The 20,149-nt window shown below is 42.8% G+C and overlaps 2 protein-coding genes across 3 annotated transcripts; both read left to right on the top strand.

Moving 5' to 3' along the window:
• Positions 1 to 235: 235 nt before the first annotated feature.
• On the top strand, positions 236 to 3,650 carry LOC134019303 (succinate dehydrogenase [ubiquinone] iron-sulfur subunit, mitochondrial-like). Its single transcript, XM_062460034.1, has 8 exons — positions 236 to 387; positions 1,201 to 1,334; positions 1,456 to 1,541; positions 1,725 to 1,861; positions 2,241 to 2,357; positions 2,480 to 2,581; positions 2,966 to 3,088; positions 3,466 to 3,650. Exons 1-8 carry the CDS (start codon positions 322 to 324, stop codon positions 3,544 to 3,546), a joined length of 846 nt encoding a protein of 281 aa, XP_062316018.1. The 5' UTR covers positions 236 to 321; the 3' UTR covers positions 3,547 to 3,650.
• Positions 3,651 to 4,480: 830 nt separating this feature from the next.
• Positions 4,481 to 20,084, top strand: atp13a2 (ATPase cation transporting 13A2). Of its 2 annotated transcripts, none has more exons than XM_062460032.1 (29): positions 4,481 to 4,625; positions 8,855 to 8,931; positions 9,214 to 9,381; positions 9,516 to 9,574; positions 9,891 to 9,960; positions 10,062 to 10,141; positions 10,632 to 10,709; positions 10,801 to 10,870; positions 11,375 to 11,509; positions 11,689 to 11,755; positions 12,108 to 12,242; positions 12,941 to 13,102; positions 13,302 to 13,412; positions 13,596 to 13,642; positions 14,204 to 14,392; positions 14,498 to 14,704; positions 14,863 to 14,970; positions 15,141 to 15,297; positions 15,394 to 15,505; positions 15,608 to 15,732; positions 15,847 to 16,025; positions 16,430 to 16,522; positions 16,763 to 16,842; positions 17,615 to 17,767; positions 18,202 to 18,298; positions 18,408 to 18,631; positions 18,827 to 18,978; positions 19,297 to 19,469; positions 19,724 to 20,084. In XM_062460032.1, the coding sequence occupies exons 1-29, from the start codon at positions 4,613 to 4,615 to the stop codon at positions 19,889 to 19,891; spliced, it is 3,489 nt and encodes a 1,162-aa protein (XP_062316016.1). In that variant the 5' UTR covers positions 4,481 to 4,612; the 3' UTR covers positions 19,892 to 20,084. The 2 variants fall into 2 exon arrangements, with proteins under 2 accessions (XP_062316016.1, XP_062316017.1); XM_062460033.1 differs by lacking the exon at positions 4,481 to 4,625 and adding an exon at positions 8,105 to 8,248.
• Positions 20,085 to 20,149: the final 65 nt, after the last annotated feature.

The raw sequence follows: 20,149 nt of genomic DNA, 5'->3' as shown, positions 1-20,149 counted from the left end.
TAAACTGAATTTGTTGGGATTGGATATAGCCTATCATCAGGTCATATGCGGACAACTTTGTCATTAGTAGCCTATTGTCTGTGGTAATTTGAAATCTCTTTTAAAAAGTCAAAGTTAAATCTTTTACACAATAACCGCCAACCCAGGCAATGAGCGTTGTACAAGAGGTCATTATATAATATCCTACTCCATAGGTTTGGTAACCCGTTGGTGGCAGCGTGATTACTGACGTAAAAATATCACGTCAAGCAGGCGGGTAGGTAAAAAGACTGGAGTTTCTCGGTCTTGTAGTCAGTAAAATATTGACGCGGTATCAGAAAGATGTCGGTAGTCTGCATCTCTGTTGGAAGAAAAGCAGTTGCGTTTAAGAACGCAGGTGCAATGGTGGTAAGTAAATTAGAATTTATATTAAGTATTATTACTATAAAATTGTATAGGATATATCACTTGCTTGATTCGTGCCTGTGTTTCCATTATGTGACATGATATTGGCTTCTTATAGCGTAGTATGTTCAATGAACTTTAAATTACTAAATTGTGTGGCATAAAATAGGATATTTAGACAGTCGGTTATGCTAACAACTCAACTTCAGACCTCAACACAGCATGTTTGAGTTGTCCTTTGTCAGAATGTTGCACAACTATACGGCACTTTGGAAATGTACAACGTATCAAGTTGCTTTTTAATAAAATGTATGCTATGTAACTGTTCTCTAATATAAATACTGAATTGAAATCAATTAACTTGATGAAGAGTAAAATGTCATAACCTAAATGTGTCTACAATGTTAGTTAGGTAACTTGAAATTGTGCTGTGATGTAATTTCGAAGGGTAGTATCACCTACTTACAACTAGAGGGCGACTGAACCTTGTTATGAAAGGCAGAATCGTACTCGTGCAGGCGTAGGATTACAAAACTAAAGAGGAGCCCTACCCTCAGTGCCAACAAATTACATAAATAAACTGTAAATATGTAGTTGTTCAGCTAAGTGAGCAAAACATAATACAAAAATTACAAGTCCTTGTAATTGAATATATCCATAGACAGCAGAAAAAAAGACATTCAATAACAATTAAAGAAAATTACATTTCTGATTGTTTATGGTTATTTCTCAGTCAATCAGAGAAAATAAATACACTGTAGGTTTACTCTGATACCTGTCCAATGTCATAGATTGATATTTCTGTGTCTCTTCCAGATGGTGCGCTGGGCCCAGACAGCTGCTGCCTCTGTTCCTCAGCCCAGGATAAAGAAATTTCAGATCTACCGCTGGGATCCTGACACAACTGGTGATAAACCACGCATGCAGACCTATGAGATCGACCTCAACAAGTGAGTGATATCCACAGAGGGGAAGGGGCTAAAAAAAGCCAAGAGGTCAAAGGTTGCCTGTTGGCAGAAGGTCCTGTCAGTCGAATCCAGTGTTTAAGTTCTGGTTGTTTTCTCTCTCTAGCTGTGGACCTATGGTGCTGGATGCCCTAATTAAAATCAAGAATGAGATGGACCCCACTCTCACTTTCAGGCGTTCCTGCCGAGAAGGTATTAATACAGAGAGATAGTCCCATGTAATATCCTCAGGCTTAATCATTTTTGATCACATCAAATAACCCGTCACATATTACTGTGATGTTATTGAAGCAATTGTGGCTCAAAAACATGCAAATTAATCTGGCTATACGGTGGTATTACCAGTTTTAATAATGCTGCATATTTTATGTTTAGGTATCTGTGGCTCATGTGCCATGAACATCAATGGAGGCAACACCCTGGCTTGCCTGAACAAAATAGACTCCAACACAAGCAAAGCAACCAAAATCTACCCCCTTCCACACATGTATGTCGTCAAAGATCTGGTGCCGGTAAGTGCCGATGTTGATATTAGATGAATAAAGTAAATCATTATGTTCTATTATGTCAGGGAGTCAGGTGGCTGAGCGGTTAGGGAATTGGGCTAGTAATCCGAAGGTTGCTGGTTTGATTCCCGGCCGTGACAAATTAGATTAGATTAGATTCAACTTTACGTTGAATCTAATTACGTTGTGTCCTTGGGCAAGGGACTTCACCCTACTTGCCTCGGGGGGAATGTCCCTGTACTTACTGTAAGTCGCTCTGGATAAGAGCGTCTGCTAGATGACTAAATGTTAATGTGTTAAGAAACAAAATGTAAAATGATCTGTTATGTTCAGTCATATGATATAATACCTCATGGACCTTGTGTGTGTGTGTGATTTACCTCAGGACATGAGTAACTTCTATGCCCAGTACAAATCCATCGAGCCCTACCTGAAGAAGAAGGACGAATCACAGGAGGGCAAGGAACAGTATCACCAAACAGTAGAAGACAGGCAAAAACTGGTCAGTTTAAATAACCCCCTCTTTGCGTCTGACAACAGGAACACAAACACGATGAAAGGCTCAATATGATACAAAGCTAAAAGGATCTCTACATGTCTGTTCTTCTATCTTCTATGAAACAGGACGGCCTGTATGAGTGTATTCTATGTGCCTGCTGCAGCACCAGCTGCCCCAGCTACTGGTGGAACGGTGACAAATACCTGGGACCTGCTGTACTCATGCAGGTGTGTATTTGTAAGGGGGTCAGGTGGCTGAGCGGTTAGGGAGTCGGGCTATTAATCAGAAGGTTGTTGGTTTGATTCCCGGCTGTGCAAAATGACGTTGTGTCCTTGGGCAAGGCACTTCACCCTACTTGCCTCTGGGGGAATGTCCCTGTATTTACTGTAAATCGCTCTGGATAAGAGCGTCTGCTAAATGACTAAATGTAAATGTATTTGTCCGTTAACCTTCACAATCATTCTCAAAACCTATTAATAAGTGTTATATAAATGGTTGACAATATAATAAATTAACGTACGTTTGATTAAAAAAAAAAAAAACAGTTTGACTGTGGTGAATATGATGAGTTTTTTTTTTTTAAGCGGCGTTTCCTAATCTGTTCGTAACAGGCGTATCGTTGGATGATCGACTCTCGTGATGAGTTCACGGAGGAGCGTCTGTCCAAGTTGCAGGACCCCTTCTCCCTCTACCGCTGTCACACCATTATGAACTGCACTAAGACCTGCCCTAAGGTACACACACACACACCCAGACCTGCCCTAAGGTACACACACACACACACACACACACAGACCTGCCCTAAGGTACACACACACACACACACACACACACACACTATAAGACCTGCCCTAAGGTACACACACACACACTATAAGACCTGCCCTAAGATACACACACACACACACACACAGACCTGCCCTAAGGTACACACACACACACACTATAAGACCTGCCCTAATGTACACACACACACACTCAGATATGCCACTGTAAACATTTGAGCGATTTCTAAACCTGCAAACTGGGTAAATACAACATTGTCAGGTATCACTGGTTGCATCATTGTCAATCATTATTTAACCTGGCGTTTGATTCATTCTTTCTAAAGGGACTTAACCCAGGAAAAGCTATTGCAGAGATCAAGAAAATGATGGCGACCTACAAGGAGAAGAAGTCGGCTACCTTGTGAACGCGTTCAACATCCACCTCAAATTTTCTAACTTAACTCCTCAATTATATTTTAGGCCATACTGAAACTTCCATTGCACACTTGACTTTCAAGTCAAGTACATACATTTTTTTTTCAAAAATAAATGAGTTGTAGTGTCACAAACATCATGCCTGTCGTGGAAATGGGCCCAACCCAGCTGTACAGGAACCTTTATGCATGTGGGAGTGGATGTGTACAGCACAGAAATCTAACAATGGTATGAAGGGAGTAGAAGAGAAGAAAAGGGTCTGTCCTCATAAGAAATGACAGAGTGTTTGATGATGTTTGATTACTAAACTAAGTACCACATCCTTACGGTTACATGATGGTAAGCTCTTGGACCACCATTAAATGTTTGTTTGCTCAGTGGATGCCCTGTGTGGCATTGGTAATGCTGAAGGACTACTGACAAAATATTATTGAACTTGTAAATATTATTTAAGTGCATATCAATTAATTATGTGAAATAACAAATGCATCATTGTCTTTGTTTAATTTAAACAACTCGATGTCAATTAAAAAAATGACGTGAACTGTGTAACATTTTCTGTGTCTTGCCAAATTTATTGTAAAAAAGAGAACATATTCTTAAGAATGTTCTTATATTAAACCTTCAAACGCATCTGGATATTACACATTTTACTTACAAAGTTTTTAGATGAACAAAAAATTCCACAAAATTAGCTTTGTTGACTCAATGTTTTTCAATTAAAAAAACTACAAACTGACCAACTTTGTATTCGAAATTCACTTCATGGGTCTTGAAGGGAATGTTATGATGAACTTACGCATAGATTCATATATGTCCACCTCAGTATCTGTCACTATAATACCACAGTCATCTGTATGGGAATCCCAGCAAGGAGGTTAAACTGAGCCATGTGATGCTTATGGCTTTCCGTAGAAATGCTCGCGCTAGTGTCACATCAAGATAAATCAGAGCGAGAGGTAGCGGGTAACTGTCATGGCCATGGCCAAGCTGTTTGTCTTTAGCGGTAAGACTGGCCACTTTTGGTCTTAAATATAAAGCCAGTCTTACTAAACTATGGACATAAATGGTGAGTTTGAGGAGTACGGTAATGGAAAAATCCCCTTTCAAATATGACTAGCCATAATTTTGTCAATCGGTAGGCTATATTATTGTTGTTAGCGAACTGTTATCTGTCTGATCTGAATCTTGCAAATACTGTCGGTGTGTGTAAAATTGCGGTGTGTATCTACATTTACAATATCACATGGAGCTAAATTATATATATTTTTTATGTTGATGGCTACAATTCATAAAATAACTGCTTGCTGGTTCAGCATTTCTTGCATTGTTGTCCTTGAATTCAATGTTTTTTTAATCTAGTCTGAGCTATAGATATCCTTTTGTCAAAGTACTGGTCCTCTAGTCTATAACCTAACGCTAGGTCTTCCAGATTGGGCAGAGTGCTGTTTGCATATCTGTCATCTTTAGCCGACAAAGGCAGCTGTTGTTTCATGTTTTTGTGATGCAATTTATCGAAACCAAAAGATCAATCTGACTTTTGAAAGCTCCTCTGGCAAGTTTTTCACGTCTAGCCAGCTAATTGTGGCTGGCAACGTAACTGTGTTAGATGGGATGGCATTATTTCTCAGAACTGGCCATAGTGGGTCATGTGTGTGAGGAGGAGAAATAGCTCCCTGTTGGAAACATCAAAGAGGAAGAGAAATAGAGAGCAGAGAGCGAGATTGTGTCAGATGGAGTTGCATCGGATATTTTGCTGAGGTCAATATTTAAAGGACGGAATTTTCAGCTCAGATGACTGTCATGCACTTAGAGTTTCAGCGTTTCCATTTCCTTAAGTTACAAATCAATGGAAAGTTATCCAGACAAGAATGACACACAAAAAAAGAAATGTACTGGTAAACTGTTGTATAATACACATTCACAAATTACACTTTTCAGATTTAGGCAGTCAGTGAATGCAGATCATCTTGTTATTGAACATGCCAAGGGCCATTGATGTAGATCCTAAATAGCTTTTGAAAATGTTGAGGCCATCTTCATCACTATGACATTAAACTGCCTGTATTTCCCTTCTGAATGATGTATTGATGGTATATTGGTGTGGCATTGGTAGGCTACTTTGTGTCTATGGAGTTGGAAGTTCCTGACTTACATTTAGTCATTTAGCGAACTCATCACGAGAGTCGATCATCCAACGATACGCCTGTTACGAACAGATTAGGAAACGCCGCTTTAAAAAAAAAAAACTCATCATATTCACCACAGTCAAACTGTTTTTTTTTTTAATCAAACGTACGTTCATTTATTATATTGTCAACCATTTATATAACACTTATTAATAGGTTTTGAGAATGATTGTGAAGGTTAACGGACAAATACATTTACATTTAGTCATTTAGCAGACGCTCTTATCCAGAGCGACTTACAGTAAGTACAGGGACATTCCCCCAGAGGCAAGTAGGGTGAAGTGCCTTGCCCAAGGACACAACGTCATTTGCACGGCCGGGAATCGAACCAACAACCTTCTGATTAATAGCCCTACTCCCTAACCGCTCACCCATCTAACTTCAACTCCATAGACAGTTGGAAGTTCCCTTTCATACCAAACAAAGACTAGGCAAATTATAGGCAAGTGCTTTCCCCCCCCAGACATGGATTAACCCTTGTGCTGCCTTCGGGTCACATGACCCAAAGGTTCATAACGAACCATCGTTGTATTTACCCAATTTTACCCAATACAAATACAAAAACTAATTTAAAAAAAAATATTTTAACCTTTGCAATGTGGGGGGTCTGAGACAGCCCAACGGTTAAAAGAAAATGCTTCACTTTGTTTTTGTATGCGGTAAAGTTGTCCCAATACGACGGTGGGTCACAATGACTGATGGGTCAGAATGACCCGAAGATAACACAAGGGTTAAGATAGTCCAAGCCTAATAAAGTTTTCAATGGAGATCTTCGTTGAATGTTTCTCTTGTTTTTGGACTAGGCTTAATCCATGTTCGGGAAACTGGGCCTAAAATGAACTGTTTCAGATTAACCCTTGTGTTATCTTCGGGTCATTCTGACCCATCAGTTATTGTGACCCACCGTCGTATTGCGACAAATTTACCTCATACAAAAACAAAGTGAAGCATTTTCTTTTAACCGTTGGGCTGTCTCAGAGCCCCACATTGCAAAGGTTAAAAGAAAATTATTTTTATTTGTTTTTGTATTGGATAAAATTGGGTAAACACAACAATGGTTCGTTATGAACCTTTGGGTCATGTGACCCGAAGGCAGCACAAGGGTTAAACCACGGTGTAATGACAACAGGAGTTGATCGGGATGCTCTAATCATCAGTGAAACACGTTTGTTTATAGTTTACATTTAGTCATTTAGCAGACGCTCTTATCCAGAGCGACTTACAGTAAGTACAGGGACATTCTCCCCGAGGCAAGTAGGGTGAAAAGCCTTGCCCAAGGACACAACGTCATTTTCCACGTCAGGGAATCGAACCGGCAACCTTCTGATTAATAGCCTGACTCCCTAACTGCTCAGCCATCTGACCCCTTGTTCCAGTTGGAAAACAGATTAGTCCCATATTGCAGGGATTTCATACTTTAATGGTGTGGTGACCTTTTGCTGGAATGTTTAAAGGCAGTATGCATGGTGAATTTTCTCAATTCTTTGAATCCTTGGGATTTTCATAACCCCATGTTAAGCAGCTGATTAAGACTTGAGTGAGAATACAGTAGGCCAACAGTAGAACAGCGATTCCCAACATGTGGAGAGGGACCTTGCCTATATGATTTGAGCAGTAACTTTGGCTAATGTAAGGCTGGGTGTCAAACCTGCCCCCACCTCTCATATGCTAAAGTCTGGAGTTACTGGACAGTCTCAACTTGATGGCCCTCACACCCCATTCAAGATTTGGTCTGATTGGTTGGTCTTGTGTATAAAGGGAATTGTAATGCATTGTTCTGTGGATTCTTCATCTCCTGAGACCTTCTACCTCAGTTCTCCCTTGTCCTACTCCTTGCTCACCTCTTGCTTTCTCTCTGATTTACAATGATCATGGTAGAGTAGGTAAGATTTAAAGCTTTCATATTGTAACATGTTTGCCTTGTAATTGATTTCATTCATTTGCAATGTTATTAAATGCGTATTTCATTTAACCGTACTTTGACCATTCTTGCTCTGATTTAACTCAGAGTCAAATACCTGGAATTATATTTGTATTGGCATTATTTGGTTCATGCTAATACACTATTCAGTTTCCCATCTTCCTTTAAACCATAGGGGAATTCGTTTTGGTTGTTTGGCCAATATTTAACCCCCTACACTAACAATTTTTAGCGACATTATAAAGTACTCCATTATCTGTCAGCTTTCTTGCTTGTCGTTAATGTAAACTCACATAAATAATTGGTCTGATTTTTTTAAATGTTAAGTGGATGCCAACGTCAAATATAGTAGGCATATTTAAATTACATTGACTCGTTTGTGAGCCAACCGAAATATTTTAAATGAGCCACAAAGTTTAGCCCCACCTGCATAGGTCCACATAAGGATTCGGTCAGGTGGAGAGGTTTACAGGAAGGTAAACACAGGCGTACCCTTTTTAAGACAGGCGGCTATATACCACAAGCGAAGTGAACGTCGGTTAATCCCAGTTTCGGATATAAATCAATGAATTCGCATTGACGGTAAGAAAGTGGAACTAATGAGATATTATTGAACGATTTCTGTCTGTCTCTAGAACAGCGTTTATGTTTGTCTGATGTGCATCACCCGGAAGTTTGATTGTTCTTCAGGGATTGATAGGCTACACCAGAGCCCGTCTACTACACGTTGCACTTCCCACATTTCTAAATTCTCTTGTTTTATGTGTTTGCGATAGGCCTACTAAAACGATGTACTAATTATGTAATGCTTTCCTTACGGGTAGGTCTACCGTAGATTTAGCTACCTACATATCAAACAATTTTAATATTAAAGATGCTGAACTACAACTGTTTAGAATAGTTAACCTTAAAGGGGTCAGGAATAGATTTTTGTTGACAATTTAACTTTTAAATGCAAATGTGGCCTGCGTGAAAAGCACAGCTCTCTGTTTCTCCAGTTTGACTTTCAGACAAATAACAATACAATAAAAGTAGGCTAATAGTTTCAAATTACCTTCCTCAATCCACAAAGTTTCCAACAGGCTATCTGCAACAGTCTGTATGCAGACCAGAGCAGTTGTATACATGCTCGATTGCACGTTCAGTTTTGGGCTTAGAAGTATTTCTAATCACTATGATGTTCAAAAGGTTTTGTGGAGGAGCCTCGGAGCGGGCTTCCCACTCCGTGTCCTAGAGACCCACACCACCGCCCCGAGTCACACATGGTAGGTATGAAGTAGAAACATCAACAATAAGTTTTGATTCCCTGATGAAGACTTTATTTTTTATTTTTTGAGGTTTATTTTTGGCTCTGAAGGAATGGTTTATTTTGACCCAGCCATGATAAGGCATATAAATTATTTTCTAAATAGAGTGCCTTGGAGTATTTTGTAATTCAGTAGGCTACTAAGCCTAAGTTATTGTAGCCAATGTACTGCATGGTAATAATACACTTTATAAAACTGTATTTCATGAAATTACAAACTGGTTATGGATCTCTTTCCCAGGATGTTCAGGGCTACAGGTGGGTGCGCTGGCGTGTCTGGCTGTGCCGCTTCGGGGCTGTGTTGTCGCTCGGCCTGCTGCTGCTTGTGTTTCGATGGCGCCCGCGCTTAAGTGTCCGCTTCCGTTGCCAGTCCTGCCCACTAGCAATGGCAGACATTCTTCTTTTAAAGGTAAGCAGATAGCCAAAGAAAGAGGAGTTTGATATGATTTAATGTGTGTACATAAGCTTATGTAGCTTTTGCAGTTACTGTGTGAGGAGGCTAGGCAATCGTTCATTTTGTATTCTTGTGTTTCTTTTTCTCAGGACAGTTTTGGCCAACAATATGTGGTGAAAGTTCTCACAGAAGAGATGGAGGAGGGCAGGTTGGCAGTGTATCTTAATGTGTAGCATTGTAGCACTTTCACACACTTTTAACCATACAATAAGAGTCAGAATTGCAAAGAATTGTAAAAAAAACCATCAACCAGGAACATTTACATTTAGCAGAGTAAGGGACACAACGTCAGTTGGCATGACCGGGAATCGAACTGGCAACCTTCGGATTACTAGCCCGACTCCCTCACCGCTCAGCCACCTGACTCCCTGAGGAACACCACACTTCTTTGTGGCTCTTGTTCTGTTTTCCTAGAACACACAATTGTATCGTGTTCTTCACTTTATTCATTTTTCGTGTTGCAGCATGGAGCAAGCCGGGAGAGAGATGGAGGAGAATGAATGGAGAGATAACGTGCAGTTACACAAAGAGGAGGTAAGAGAATGGGCCGTATCACTTCAGGAAGGAGCAGGGATCTGCTCAGATCTAATATGAAGGTGTCCTTTGCTCTTTGGCTGTTGCTTGCTGTCTTTTAGAAAGTGCTGCTGCGATACTACCTGTTTGAGGGTCTACGGTACATCTGGATGGCCAGGAAAGGAGCTTTTTGCCGGGTTAGGTGGGTTGATGATGGATGGACTTAAACTGGAAGTTGCCTGATGATACTTGTATGAATGTAATATGTGCTACAGACTACCCAAGGTTTATATGTATGTTCTGATGTTAACTCTATAATCAAGCAAATCTAGTCATGCGCCCAGCAGGGCTCGCAACATACTTTTTCCCTCACTGTCCCAGTATCGTCTCAAAGTGCTAAATTGACTGTCACAACGTTTTCAAAATGTTTTGAAAAATATGTTTTTAAAGTTTTAAAAAACGTTTTTAAAGTTTCAAAAATATTTTCTAATATTTTATGGTCCATTGTCCCGCAGTCGTCCCAAAATCTGTTCTGAGCTGTCCCAGACATATTTTTCATCGGGATTATGGGACGCTGTTAATTTCGAGCCCTGACGCCCAGTTAACCTCATGTGGCTTGCTGCCTCTTATTTATAATAACGGCATGGTTTGAAAGGATGCTGGGAAGTTTCTGAGGTTGTCCTCCTTTTCAGTGTCCTCAATGAGGACTGGTCGTGCGGTGACCTTCACCGTTACCAGGAGGGTCTAAGTCGCCTGGAGCAGAGCTCTAGGTATGGTTGACCCACCCTACCCTACTCCTCCTCATTTTTCGTCTCCCCCTGTTATCATCCCTTGTTTAACCCCTACAGCCTCTTCTTACAGGCGGAAGGTCTATGGCTCCAACTTAATAGATGTACCTGTGAAGTCTTATCTGCAACTGCTGCTTGAGGAGGTGAGGGGAATTTGTCAGATGTACTATTAACACGTGGAAGAGGTGTAGTGGTGACGCGTTTCCTTTTTTATATAATCATGTTTTGTCCCCTTTTATACTTATTTTGTAAATCTACATGCTTTTGTAAATCGACAGAAGTATAGACACCTTCTTCACCCCCCTCACACACCCCCTCACACATCCCACCCGAGGGTTTCCTTGGTGTCTGATTGCCCCCCCCCCCCCAGCTCTGACCCCCAAATGATATAGATGGGCTCTGGTACCACCCACCCCCCCCCACCCCCCAGCTCTGACCCCCAGATGATATAGATGGGCTCTGGTACCACCAACCCCCCCCCCCCCCCAGCTCTGACCCCCAGATGATATAGATGGGCTCTGGCACCCCCCACCCCCCAACTAGAACAGGACCTTACGAGCCCTTCTAACCCTGGATCAATCACTTCCTGTGTGCTTGGGCAGGCTACCTGCTTTTCTTTTATTGTCTCCCTCTCTTGATCTGTCCAGGTCCTCAACCCATTCTACATGTTCCAAGTGTTCAGTGTAACCCTATGGATGATAGACCAATACTACTACTATGCCATCTGCATACTAGTCATCTCGTTAGCGTCAATCAGTATCTCTCTCTACGAGATCCGCAGGGTAAGAGACAGTGAACCATGTATTTCCTACAACCACCTAATTCATTTGTGTGACTGCTGTGTGACTGCTTAAAAGGTTAAAAAAAAAGAAAGTGTATTCACCATTCCCTATTTTATGATAGACATGACACAATCCGGTGTGCGTGATCGGTTTCAAGTCTGTTTTTGTTTCTCCCTCAGCAAAGCAGCACTCTCCGCAGTATGGCCCGCCTTGTAAGCAACGTCACGGTGCGCAGAGGCCTCGGAGGTGAGTCACGCTCTTCTCACTCAACCTTTTGTTTACACTCTCCCTTCTCCACCCGTAGAGTCCACACAGTCAGTCAGGGCAGATGCACATACATTTACATTTAGTCATTACGCAGACGCTCTTATCCAGAGCGACTTACAGTAAGTACAGGGACATTCCCCCTGAGGCAAGTAGGGTGAAGTGCCTTGCCCAAGGACACAACATAATTTTTCACTGCCGGGAATTGAACCAGCAACCTTCCGATTACTAGCCCGATTCCCTAACCGCTCAGCCACCTGCTCTCCCACACGGGGGCTGTGGTTTTCCAGAGACACGAGACGGAGCCTGATGAGTGTAATTATTTTGCTTCCAGCGGAGGAGGAGAGCGTGAGTTCGCTGGAGCTGGTCCCAGGGGACTGTCTGGTGATCCCCCGGGAGGGGCTGGTGCTGCCCTGTGATGCCGCCCTGCTGACAGGAGAGTGCCTGGTCAACGAGAGCATGCTTACAGGTGATGCAGACCAAGGCATGCAGAGTATGATTGGTCATGCAGAATATGATCATACGCAGTATGTTGGTCATGCAGAATATGATCATACGCAGTATGTTGGTCATGCAGAATATGATCATTCACAGTATGTTGGTCATGCAGAATATGATCATTCACAGTATGTTTGTCATGCAGGATATCTTCAGTCATGCACAGTAATCATTGGTTATAGTGGAGACAGTTTGACCTGACACAGTAGGATAAGGGGAAACATCTCGACTGACTTGTGTGTCCAATCACATCACAAGTTAACTGAGACCTGATGTCTACAATTTAAACACAAAATTCTGACATGATATTCCCAGCCCAGTCTTTACTCACAACTGTTTGTCCACTTCCCTCTGTGGAGGGGGTTGAACAGGCCTCCTCTAACGCCCTCCCCCTCCTAAATGCACCAGAATTATCTAGATTAGCTCGTTTTCATCTGTTGTCCCTTGGCAGGGCAATTAAAATAAATAATAAAAACCAGACAGACATACAAGGTAAACAACAGTGTAACAAAACAGTGCAGTTAAGATAACCAATTGTAAAAGAAAATAATAAAAACAGACAGACATACAAGGTGTTAGACATAAAAATAAGTTACGGTGTGAATAATGCAGTGGCCTAATTACGGTTGCAGGTTTGGTAATTTTTTATCCATTTCTATGTGTGTCCAGGTGAGGGTGTTCCTGTGATGAAGACTGCGCTGCCACCCGGAGGGGGGCAGTACAACCCAGATGCCCAGCGGAGACACACCCTCTACTGCGGCACACAGCTCATCCAGGCCAAGGGGGCGGGGCCAGGCAGGAGAGGGGTCATTGCTGTCGTTACAAACACAGGTAAGGTGTCTTATTTAGGTGGACTGTACCTAGATTGCTCGTACTGTATTTGAGAAATGGTGTACAGACACAAGTTAACATTTGAGTTACGAAGGGAACATTTTGGTCCCAATTTTTTTTATAATTGTGGTTGACTGTTAAGTGTGAGTTTCTGCCTACTCTTTGTTCTCTGTTCATCTTGATTGTGTTTGTACTTTAGGGTTCTTCACAGCGAAGGGTGACCTAATAAGCTCCATCCTCTACCCCCAGCCAATCAACTTTCACTTCTACAAAGATGCCTCCAAGTTCTTGCTCATCCTGGGGATTGTGGGTAAGAACTGATATGGAAGGACAAAGGGAAGATGAGGGTTATTCGTTTAGGAATGTGATCTGAAGTCTGTCTTAGAAATAAGGCAATTTTTTTATAAACTGCTGATGAGCATGGCCATCTTTCATGACTCACAAACTTGAATTCCATGGGTTTAAAGTAAACTTTACTATTTTTCTGTTTCAGCACTGATGGGCACAATATACAGCTCTGTGGTCCTTAGCAGAACCAATGTGAGTCTAATTTGCCAAAGTTATGTTTGATGAAATGGTCTGACAGCTTTTATTATTTGTATATGCTTGATTAAAAAAATCTTGTTAGCCTTGAAAGCAGTGCATGGGGCTGGCCACAGATTACATTTGTGACTTGGTAACACCTCATACTCCCTGATATATATAGTATATATATATCCCTGATATATATTCATTCTATCACTCTGTACCGGCCTCTCTGCAAATGTAAAACCATGGGTGGCAGGGCTTTCTCATGCACCACTCCTAAACTGTGGAACTCACTACTTGTTTCCATCAGAAATGCACTTTTGTTTCGCTATTTTGATAATTTGCTTTAAACGGTTATTTTTTTATCAAGTTTTCAATTGTTCATTTAATTGTCTGCTCTTACTGTTATTGTATATTATGTTTTATAACAAATTTTTTCTGTACTGTAGCGCTTTGAGTGCAAGAAAGGCGCATTTCCTTTTTAAAATTATTATTATTATTATTATCTTAATTACACACCAAAACATTACTTAGTATAAATATTGAGCTAAACATAGAATGCATTTTGCGTAGGCTAAGTGGTGGGAGTGTCTGATCCGAGTCTTGGATGTCGTGACCATAGTTGTTCCCCCCGCCCTGCCTGCCGCCATCACCACGGGAACCATCTATGCCCAGAGGCGGCTGAAGAAACAGGGGGTGTTCTGCATCAGCCCCCCGCGCATCAACATTTGCGGGAAGGTCTCCCTCTTCTGCTTCGACAAGGTAAGCTGAAACGGATTGGCATGACTAATGTGGATGTAACAGTTAATTTTTTGCATTTTGTGTTTCAACGTTCTACCTCTCTCCACCGCTGTTGCACGTCTCCAGACTGGCACCCTGACGGAGGAGGGTCTGGACGTGTGGGGGGTGATGGAGGGCGGAGGGGCCGGGTTCTCTGACCTGGTCCCAGACCCCCAGCTCCTTTCCCCGGGGCCCTTACTGTCTGCCCTGGCCTGCTGCCACAGTGTGGTGCTGCTTGGGGGCCAGCCCCTGGGAGACCCTTTGGAGCTCAAGATGATTGAGTCGACTGGATGGGTGAGACAAGTTCGAGATGTTAAGCTGCACAGCTGTGGGGCAGCGTTAGTCATATAACCGAGTTGATACTGAACAACGGTGTTGCTTGTCGTCTGTGGCAAATATGTTTGCTTGTGGGCAGTGTTAGCCCACATAACTAAAGCCTGCCTCTGTTCCAGGAGTTGGAGGAGCCAGAAGGAGATGAGAAGATGTTGGAGGAGTTGGGAGGTCACAGGGTGTTGGCGGTGATGAGACCACCTTCCCAGCAACTCCAGGCTGAAGCCATGGTGAGAAACATCTTAAAGAGGCATTATCAATGATGACTTTTAGATACTCCTGACTGTATACTGTATATATGTCTATGGCGGTGGTGACTTTCTATACCCACAGTGCACATCCTTTAGATTCTCCTTGGGTCATCAACGACTTGTATCTCCTCTGTTCTTTCCTCCGTCAGCCCCTCCGCAAGACCACCGCTATTGTGCGGCGCTACCCGTTTTCATCCTCCCTCCAGAGGATGAGTGTGGTGACGGTGGCCCCAGGGGGACAAACTGGGCTGGCCTTCATCAAAGGAGCACCTGAGATGGTGGCCAGTCTGTGCCTGAGAGAAAGCGGTACGGGAGACGAGAGGAACCCTGTGGTGTTCTGAGTTTACCGACACATAGCCTACCGCTTAATGTGTAACCCTTCCTGTTTCCTGTGTGTTTCAGTGCCCGCAGAGTTTTCAAACACGCTGCGTAAGTTTGCCAGCAATGGCTTCAGGGTGCTCGCCCTCGGATATAAAATCCTAGATCGGGAGACTAATCTGAAGACTATTGAACGGTGAGCAAAGCCAGGATGTGTTTATTGATTTCAGCTCTGCGTTTTGTTTCCGGGACTGTTGACTTTCAACCGTCATTAATGCTGTTATGTGGTTGTCCACAGAGAGGAGGTAGAGAGAGACATGCAGTTCCTGGGTTTACTGGTGATGAAAAACCTGGTGAAGCCCGAGAGTGCAGAGGTCATCAAAACTCTGAGACAAGCGAACCTTCGCACTGTCATGGTCACAGGTATGCAAGTGAGCTCTTGGCATCCAAAGGCACACACGGCTCACCTGTAGATATGAGTGCATATCTGAGTGTAGTCAAACAGCTTCAGGAGCGGTGCGTTCGTTGGCCCTGCAGGTGACAACATTCTGACGGCGGTGAACGTGGCGGGGAGCTGTGAGATGGTGGGCTCAGACGAGAGGGTCATCTTCGTCCACGCCACCCCCCACACCGCCGAGTCAAGACCCACTCTACGATTCCATCTTGGAGAGGGAGGGGCCACTTCTAGCCAGAACTCAGCAGAAGTCTTATCACAGGTTTGTCATCATGGTTTGTCAGACTAGAAATCATTGATTTTAATTCAGTGGTAATTAAGAGGAGTGTGTTGAGAGATTTAGGGGAGTTTTGACTTAGCTTAAGCTTTTTAGTTTGATGGGATTGACTGTATGGGAGGCACCGCCAGCTGTGTGATGATCTGTGATCATCTCCTCTCAGAACCTCAGTTATTTAGCTCTGATGACATGAAGCAATGGTGGGAACTTCCATTTTACAGTCATTTTCCATGAAGCTTCTGAGCTGGAATGTTGCCCCCTAGGAGACGTCATATTTTACTGGCTGCTTTCTTCGGCACAGGTTATAAGCAGGCATGGTCACCGGAAAGAGGAAGAATTATTGTCTGATTTGTGTTTGTGTTTGTTTCTTTCAATCGTCTCTTACTCAGGGCTTGTACCAGAGTGGCATGAACTATCACATGGCCATCAATGGCAAGTCTTTCTCTGCCCTGTGTGACCATTTCCCTGAATACTTGCCAAAGGTAAACAAATTATAATAATGCATCATCCATATCTTAAGTATTAACTGTTTAGCTTTACACTGTATTCTTAATGATGCACCAGACTATTACTTTCTATTTACTATTATATTACTATAATATTCATTTATTCACATTGTAATGGATGATTACATCCAACACATGCATTGTGTTGCTGAAGAACAGCCATAGACAGTGATTCATAAAGATGCTGTAATGTTGTGTTATGTGTCATGACTGCAGGTGTTGATGAGGGGCACAATCTTTGCCCGGATGGCCCCTGAACAGAAAACACAGCTGGTGCAAGAGCTGCAGAAACTAAAGTAAGAGAACAAGAGAGTGATGTCTAGTGGTATGTAATCAGGAATGACTTCCGTACCACATCAACGTCAAACATCACATTCACACAGCACGTACTTTAGGCACTCACAGTAGAGCACCATTGGTCTACAGTTAACCCTTGTGTTATCTTCGGGTCATTCTGACCCTCAGTCGTTGTGACCCACCGTCGTATTGCGACAACTTTACCGCATACAAAAACAAAGTAAAGCAATTTTGTATTTTTGTAAGCATGCGTCAGACCCCCCACATTGCGAAGGTTAAAAGAAAATTATTTTTATTTGTTTTTGTATTGGGTAAAATTGGGTAAACACAACGATGGTTCGTTATGAACCTTTGGGTCATGTGACCCGAAGTCAGCACAAGGGTTAAAGGTTACACCTGCCTGCTTTATCTGGGAGTCAGATGGCTTAGCGGTTAGGGAATCGGGCTATTAATCAGAAGGTTGCCGGTTAGATTCCTGGCTGTGTAAAATGTCGTTGTATCCTTGGGCAAGGCACTTCACCCTACTTGCCTCGGGGGGGGGGGAATGTCCCTGTATTTACTGTAAGTTGCTCTGGATAAGAGCATCTGCTAAATGACTGAATGTAAATCTTGGTACATCACAGTCACCGTTAAGATGGGAACACAAGTCAAAAGACGAGAGTCAACGTTTTTCCTCATCGAAGGCAGGGATCGTACAGAGAAAAGGCATAGAAGAGTTCAAATCCCTCTCTTCTCCCCATCCTCCGCCCCTCCTCCATTCCCTGGTTGCAGCTACCGCGTGGGCATGTGCGGAGATGGAGCCAATGACTGCGGGGCTCTGAGGGCGGCGGACGTGGGCGTGTCTCTGTCTGAGGCGGAGGCATCCGTGGCCTCGCCCTTCACCTCCAAGTCTGACAACATCAGCTGTGTGCCACTGCTCATCAGGTAATGAATCGGCAGGTTGCTACACACCCATCTTCCTACAGTGTTTCCCCGTAGGTTTACAGCTTTGGGGGGGGGACATGTAGAGACATGGTCGCCCGACCATGTAGAGACAGAAATGACATGCCGTCGTGTAAATAAGATAAATAACATAAGGCCATTTAGTTTGTTTAATAAAAGAGCAAGCTATTGACCTGTTTTTATAGGAAAGGTAACCGTAAATGACTTATTTTGTGATAAGTCATATTTGGCACTATTTTATTATTTTTATTTGTATTAAATAAAATAACATTTACTTGACCTTCCAGGGGGGGCGGGGGGTGCCGTTGGGGGGGAGGGGCGCCCCCATAATATAATGGTAGGGGAAACACTGTCCTAACATTGTGTGCTTATTTGGATAAACGTCCCATTAACGTCCCCCTTCCTGCTCCGGACAGGGAGGGCAGGTGCTCTCTGGTGACTTCCTTCAGTCTCTTCAAATACATGGCCTTGTACAGTCTGATTCAGTTCAGTTCTGTGCTTATCCTCTACACTGTGAGTAGCTGTGTTGTCCGTCATTCCTCGTTATTCAAATTGTCGACATGCACTGTTGGAATGCTGTGTGTGTGTGTGTGTGATTCCCTCCACCATTGTGTCCATTCAGGTGAAAACCAACCTGGGCGAGTTGCAGTTCCTTTTTGTCGACATGTTCCTGGTGACTCTGCTCGCGATCGTGATGGGTCAGGGCAGGCCCAGCTCTGAGCTGCATTCCCAGAGGCCCCCAGCTCGCCTGCTAGCGATGCCTGTCCTGGCGAGCCTGTTTCTGCACACCTGTCTGCTCATCCTGGGTCAGCTGGGGGCTCTGTTCATCACCACTTCCCAGGACTGGTACGATCTGAAGTGCCTACTTGTTTTAGCAGGAACATTCCTGTTAAGATTTCCTACTCTGGCACTTGAATTAGCGTTTGAACTTTTTGACTCATAATTATTTTCCCAATGGCTCTCGTACAAAGATTGAGAGACAGCGCATCTGATTGATCCTGTTAATGTAACAATTGCATGCACTCTTTCTTATCTTTTTAGGTTTGTTCCTCTCAATTCAACAAAAGCAGGGGCAGATAATTTACCCAACATGGAGGATACAAGCGTGTTTGCCTTGTCAGGCTACCAGTACATCATCATGGCTGTGGTGGTGACCAAAGGCTACCCATACAAGAAACCTTTGTATTACAATGGTGAGAGTCTCTACAAACTTGTTTAAATGGTCTAAAATCTATTCATTGTTTCATTGTTCTAGTATCTGTCAGATATGAGTGTATAGTGACTTCAACAAGTAATGAGTATTATTAATTTAATTAAATTAATAATTTCTTTGCATTAATTTGAGCGCTAAATCGTTTTTATAAACGTTACGTTGCCGATTGTATTTAACTATGAATATTATTATATTTAACTTGAATGTATCTGTTTTGGACACATTTGTGCAGAGAATCTGGATAAAGGTACAACCTGCTGACAACTGACGCATTGTGGGGGTGTTTTTTTTTTTTCAGTGGTCTTCTTCTTTCTAATCCTCATTTTGTTCGCCCTGATGAACTGGCTAGTCTTGTACCCCCCTCTGGCTATTCAAAATATACTTCAGCTGTATGATTTCCGGGACATAAATTTCAAACTTCTACTGGTTGCCGTGGCTGCACTTAACTTCTTCACCTGCTTCGTCCTGGAGGTATCTATGCCAACAAATCACTCTTACCAATTGTATATTTAAGACATCGATTTGGGCTCTGAGGCCCAGTTTCCCAGGCATGGATTCATCCTTGTCCTAGACAAAAAAACGTTTTCAATGGAGATCTTCATTGAATTTCTCTTACTTTAGGACTAGGCTTAATCCATGTCTGGGAAACACAGCCTAGTAGATCCAATTATGTGAAATGCTTAATTTCAAATAAAATCAGTGTTCCACTGGCTTTTCTCTCGCAGGTGCTGATAGACACAGGGCTGGTCGGCTGTCTGCGCATGGTCAGAAGGAACCGCGCGTCCAAAAAACTGTATAAACGTCTGGACGTTGTGCTTTCAGACTCTCCGTCCTGGCCCCCACTGAACCAATCTCTATCCTCACCCCAGTGCACAGTGATTGGCCTGAGCTAGCACCTTGCCTCTAATTGGACAATTGTCTTACCAGCCATAGTGCCACGGGTCTTTGAGCCACGCCCACAAGGCTTAATTGTGGACCAAACCAAAACTGAACTGTATGTATATTTATGGACAATGTGCAGTATTGTACCACTCGCTGTAACAGTGCAATCATGTGTTGAAATCTTATTAATAAAGCCTTTTTTTTTTATATATATTGTTTTGAGATTCAAAAAGATTTGGTGCAGTGCTGCCACAAATGAAAGGGCAAGT

This window comes from Osmerus eperlanus, chromosome 4 (assembly GCF_963692335.1).
Source record: "Osmerus eperlanus chromosome 4, fOsmEpe2.1, whole genome shotgun sequence".
NCBI lineage: Eukaryota > Metazoa > Chordata > Actinopteri > Osmeriformes > Osmeridae > Osmerus > Osmerus eperlanus.
This window is presented reverse-complemented; position numbering and strand designations above follow the sequence as displayed.

Bases quoted from the DNA above. Each gene is read 5' to 3' on its own strand.
- LOC134019303 (XM_062460034.1), top strand. From the start codon at position 322: ATGTCGGTAGTCTGCATCTCTGTTGGAAGAAAAGCAGTTGCGTTTAAG. The intron at 388-1,200 runs GTAAGTAAATTA...TGTCTCTTCCAG, and splicing joins AGAACGCAGGTGCAATGGTG to ATGGTGCGCTGGGCCCAGAC. The intron at 3,089-3,465 runs GTACACACACAC...TTCTTTCTAAAG, and splicing joins GCACTAAGACCTGCCCTAAG to GGACTTAACCCAGGAAAAGC.
- atp13a2 (XM_062460032.1), top strand. The intron at 11,510-11,688 runs GTAAGAGACAGT...TTTCTCCCTCAG, and splicing joins CTCTCTACGAGATCCGCAGG to CAAAGCAGCACTCTCCGCAG. The intron at 12,243-12,940 runs GTGATGCAGACC...ATGTGTGTCCAG, and splicing joins CAACGAGAGCATGCTTACAG to GTGAGGGTGTTCCTGTGATG.